At 42.1% G+C, this 4,847-nt stretch overlaps 1 protein-coding gene across 1 annotated transcript; it reads right to left on the minus strand.

Annotated features, from left to right (window-relative positions):
• Positions 1 to 379: 379 nt before the first annotated feature.
• her8.2 (hairy-related 8.2) lies at positions 380 to 2,087 on the minus strand. Its single transcript, XM_022193017.2, has 4 exons — positions 1,944 to 2,087; positions 1,730 to 1,825; positions 1,565 to 1,643; positions 380 to 1,118 (listed from the first exon to the last, which is right to left on the minus strand). Exons 1-4 carry the CDS (start codon positions 2,004 to 2,006, stop codon positions 757 to 759), a joined length of 600 nt encoding a protein of 199 aa, XP_022048709.1. The 5' UTR covers positions 2,007 to 2,087; the 3' UTR covers positions 380 to 756.
• Between the last annotated feature and the right edge of the window lie 2,760 nt (positions 2,088 to 4,847).

Genomic DNA, 4,847 nt, shown 5'->3' on the forward strand with positions numbered 1-4,847 from the left:
TTTTATTGAAGAATTTAGCTTTAAAATGTTCTCAAAAATCTTAATTGACCATAAAAAGGTTAGCCTGTAGCATAACGTCTTTTATGCTTTTTAGATAAATATCTACTGCTACATAACCCTCAAATGGTAAAAAATCAGCCAGACTATATATATAACAGTAATGCCAAGTTAAAATGTACCATGTGCAGATAAAATTGTAAGATCGTAATACTAAAGACACTGAAAAGCAAACAGTGTGAGACTGGAAAGCTGCTGTATGACTGAGGCTTCTCTTCATCACTACAAGGTCACATAGCAGAAATGTCAAAACATAACTGACAAGAGCAACAGGACATGAACATGACCTTTGACCTTTCATAAAGTGCATAAAAACAGTGTGTGAGTGTACAATAGGTTTTTATTATTATTAATGTTTAGGTTAATTATACAGCAAAGTAGGAAGACATAGAAATCTATGCAAGGCCAAGCAAGTGGTCTAAGAAGCAAAGTCATGCTTTATAATAACAAATAAATAAAGCTGTTAATACAATAAATACATGAAAGATTAATAAGAGCCTTCTATAATGCAGGCTACAAGAAGTTGACTTCTGAAGGGAAGTACTGAGAAAAGGTCTGTATAGAATCATAGCACACCTACAATAATAATCACTGGAACACAACCGCCCCACATGTTTGTCTTCTGAGCAGCATATCTATAAGATACATAACAGAGGATGGTCTAACAAAACGGACAACTGAGACAATTAATCCAGCCGTTCACCAGGGCCTCCACATCTCCAGCATCCCCAAGTGGGAGCTGTGGAGTGTCGGCCTCTCCTGACGTCCAGCCACATGGCAGACGGGCCCCACTCTGTGGAGCTGCCTCCCACCCAGAGGGTCTCCTCTGAGGGGCGTTCCTGGGACACCCTGTGGAGGGGGGACGTTGTGTCTGGGTGCGGGCTGGGTGAGGGGACGCTCGTCGGTCGACCTGGGCAGGGACTTGAGGAGGTGGTTGAGCAGACGAGAGCCCAGAGTTTTGTCCATCCAGTCGCAGGTGAGGAGCATGTTGTGGACCTCGTGCATACACTGGATGTAGCCTGTGCTGTATCTCTGCTGGGCCTCCAGGCCTAATGTGGGGTCTGGATGGGGAACAGGATAGGAGGAGTGAAGCTACATGAGACACAGTGACACCTGGTGGTGAAAACACAGTCTGCATCCAATACCATTTTCATCTGATGCTGTTTTACTTTCTGATTATGGCACAGAAGGCCTCAGCTTACTAAAATTTCCACTTCTATCCATGCAACATCCACATACAAAACTGCTGTAACCACATCTCTACTTCATTTAAATACATATAAAATACATAATATATAACATTTTATGTGCTGTGCTGCCCTCTGCTGTCTAATGGCAACTTGATCAGTGGAGTTGAACTCACTTCAAGTGAGAATCTCATGTATTAATGAGGTTATTACACCCAATTTCCCCCCCAGGGAAGCACCTTAAGATGATCTATTACATACACCAAGTGCTCTGGAATGAAACCACACACAGACCAGACGACACACACAGTGTTCCTCACCGCTGAGTTTATTATTCTGGATGTTCTGCAGATGTTTCACTGTCATCTCTAGAATATCAGCTTTCTCCAGTTTGGATTGCTGTTGAGAGACCACAGAGTCCTTAAAGTTAACTTCACTGTGCTTCCATTGTTTAGAGGAGATGAAACACTTGTGGGAATACTCACATCAAGCCTGAACGCCCCGATCACAGTTTCTTTCAGCTGATCCAAACAATTATTTATCCTTTCCCGTCGTTTCCTCTCAATTAGCGGCTTTCTCAGCTGTAAAAGTACAAAAATTACGCACGGATGAAGGTTTTAAAAAAAACTTGGAGAGGCACCACGTTGGAGGAAAACGTGTGAGCTTTAGAAGAAATGTACATTTCCAAGAGTAAAATACCTTTCTCTCCTCTTTGGCACTGGGATGTCTCTCCACGTTGTGCGCCATGGACGAAGCAGTCATGGTTTTTACTCCTCTGCTGTGTCTCTTCTCTTCTGAATCTCAGCGCGTCTCTAGGGTCCTCGGCGCGCCACGATCCTCTTATTTATAGGGCGCAATTAGCATGTGAATGCTCCAACTCTTTGGCTGCGGGATTTTCCCACACACGGGGTCCCATCAGTCAAGACTGACAGGTCACTGGCTCCATTCAATAACTCAGAGACCCGGCCTAGAAAGGAAAAAAAAAACAGTGCTCTGAAGCGACAGATGTCCAGCCTGAAACCATGCACCACCCTCCCCTCACCCCTCCACCCAAAAACAACAAAAACCTGCAGTTTCCTCTTCTCCCAGGGATGAACAAGAGTGTGCAATTACCGTGCTGTACTCTGGGGAGCCCCTCGTCCATTCTATTCAGGAGCAACATTACACTACCTGCAAAAAGGCCAAACCTATTTCCTCAAAGCTCACAGGAAGACACAAAGGACGGACAAATCACCTGAGAATATAGCCGCCCATGTACAGATCCAAATCTTATACTATTATGGTATATGTATATATAGATATAGATGTGGTCGAAGTGTTTCTGTATCTCTCATAAAGAAAGATGCGCGCTGTGCGTCATGACGCACGGATGAATACTGGCGAGAAAAACAAAATCTCGGGAGTAGTTTTGCTCGGCTTTGATCACATTCCGTGTTTTCAAATGGTCGACATCTGCTGCTAACTGTTAGCGAGCAGATGTCAGATTGACCAGATGTCCCCCCACCTTTGGGTCCCTTAAAGCAAGAGGCCCCTGTTTCAGAGCCACGCGACTGCCAGGCGAATGCCGGGTCGTGGGAAACGGGGCCGAACAAAGGGCGCCATTCATCCAAACCTAATCAGCATGAAGAGAGTAGTAACCTTCAGAGAGGGTGGACAGTCCTGAGGAGGAGGAGGAGGAGGTTGAGGAGGAGGAAGAGGAGAAGGATCTGGCAGGTGACCAGTTAATGACCAGTGGCTCTTCAGGTGTAACATAGCAACCAATCCAACATTCACACAGCCAAAGGAGTCTGTTAGATGATGGCTTTAGAAAGCATTGACTAGGTCTGTGTGGTTCTAAAGGGAACATCATTCAGTTGTTCATTCAGTTAGTATGACCTGAAATTCTTGTGAAAGATTATTATTATTTTCATATTGGACTGAAATTACATAATGGAAATTTAAAATGTATCTCACATTAGTCAGATTTCTTTTCTGTGTTGCTGTAAAACATTAAAACCATGATGAAGAAAAATTAAACAGAAATTGCCAATTATAAGGATGTACAGTTTGGAAAGTCTAAGTTACTCTGACAACAATTATGTAAAGGTAGCTGACGAGGAGATTTAAATGGAATTCAACCTGAAGAAAGTCAAACAAACTGAATTAAGATTAATTAAGATTTAGCAATCACATAGATAATGTGAACGATGGTAATGTCAAAGAGCTTTCTTCTATATTGGACATGTTTGGTCTGTGGTAACATGTAAAAGAAGCTACCCACACTCACTCACACTCACTTCTGAACCTGGTTATTTCTAAAGGTGTTGATATTTCCTCTGTTGTGGCCTTGTCTGGCCTTTTTTGTATTTTGTTTCATTTATTGATCAATCAGAATGTTCAAACAACCTCTTCCCTCTCAGTTAAGAAGAGAAACATCAATGAGGGAACGAATATTCAGTTTATGGAAGCCATAGCTTTGCTACCATCAATGAGTGCAGAGTCAGTGGATGGACTCGTGGATCATTTCAGTTTGAAAATTTTGAGTGTAATGGATGCTGCTGCACCAATAGGAATTAAAAGCACTTTGAGCAAACAGAATACACTGTGGAGAAACACCATAAACCCGAAAAGAGAATGCAGGAAAGCTGAACGCAAGTGAAGGAAAACAAAGCTTTAAATTTACTATCAGTTGCTCAAACAAAGCCTGCGTAATTCTAACAATGAGCTGTGCAACCCAGACAGCTGCATTTATCTGGAATGATCAACAAGAATGTCAACAATTCTTGCACTCCGTTTGCTTTGATTGAAAAACTTATGAATCCTCAGTTAAGCCCAGAGCTCCTCTCCACTGAGAAATGCAACGAATTTGCCAACCTTTTTAGTGAAAAAGTCAAAACAATTAGACAAAACATTAACACAGACACACAGAAAAACAAGAAAACTAATCTGTGTCTAAAGGCTAGAAGAACTTTAATGTTATGTCACAATTTAAAATGGTTGATTTAACAATCCTAGAAGAAATAGTTTGGCATCAGAAATCTACAGCATGCACTCCGGATGTAATACCATCTGACTTCTTAAAAGCAGTTTTTACTTCAGTAAAAAACAATCTCCAAATAGTTAATAGCTCACTGACATCAGGCATTTTCCTGAGTCACTGAAGACAGCTGCCATTAAGCCACTCCTAAAGAGGACTCTGGATGTCTCCATGATGAACAACTACACACCTGTCTCTAACCTTTCTTTTATATCCAAGATGATTGAGAAAGTTGTATTTAATCAGCTTAACAATTTTTTGAATGAGAGTGGAAACCTTGACAAATTTCAGTCAAGCTTCAGACCACATCACAGCACTGAGACAGCACTGGTCAAAGTGTTAAATGACATTAGGCTGAAGACAGATTCTGGTCAAGTATCAGTCCTGGTTCTGCTGGATCTGAGTGCTGCGTTTGATACTGCAGATCACAACACCCTGCTGCACAAGCTGGAAAACTTGGTAGGACTTTCTGGAATGGTCCTAAACTGGTTCAGGTCCTATTTAGAAGTCCAGAGTTATTTTCTTACGATTGGCAGCTATGAATCTGAGCGAGTGGCCATGATCTGTGGTGTCCCCCAGGGGTCAGT

Source organism: Acanthochromis polyacanthus, chromosome 13, assembly GCF_021347895.1.
Source record: "Acanthochromis polyacanthus isolate Apoly-LR-REF ecotype Palm Island chromosome 13, KAUST_Apoly_ChrSc, whole genome shotgun sequence".
Taxonomy (NCBI): Eukaryota; Metazoa; Chordata; class Actinopteri; family Pomacentridae; genus Acanthochromis; species Acanthochromis polyacanthus.

Excerpts from the sequence above, each read along its gene's own strand:
- her8.2 (XM_022193017.2), bottom strand. The coding sequence starts at position 2,006 with ATGACTGCTTCGTCCATGGCGCACAACGTGGAGAGACATCCCAGTGCC. Across the intron at positions 1,826-1,943 it reads GTGCCAAAGAGGAGAGAAAG|CTGAGAAAGCCGCTAATTGA; the intron begins GTATTTTACTCT and ends GTACTTTTACAG. Across the intron at positions 1,644-1,729 it reads TCGGGGCGTTCAGGCTTGAT|CAATCCAAACTGGAGAAAGC; the intron begins GTGAGTATTCCC and ends GTCTCTCAACAG.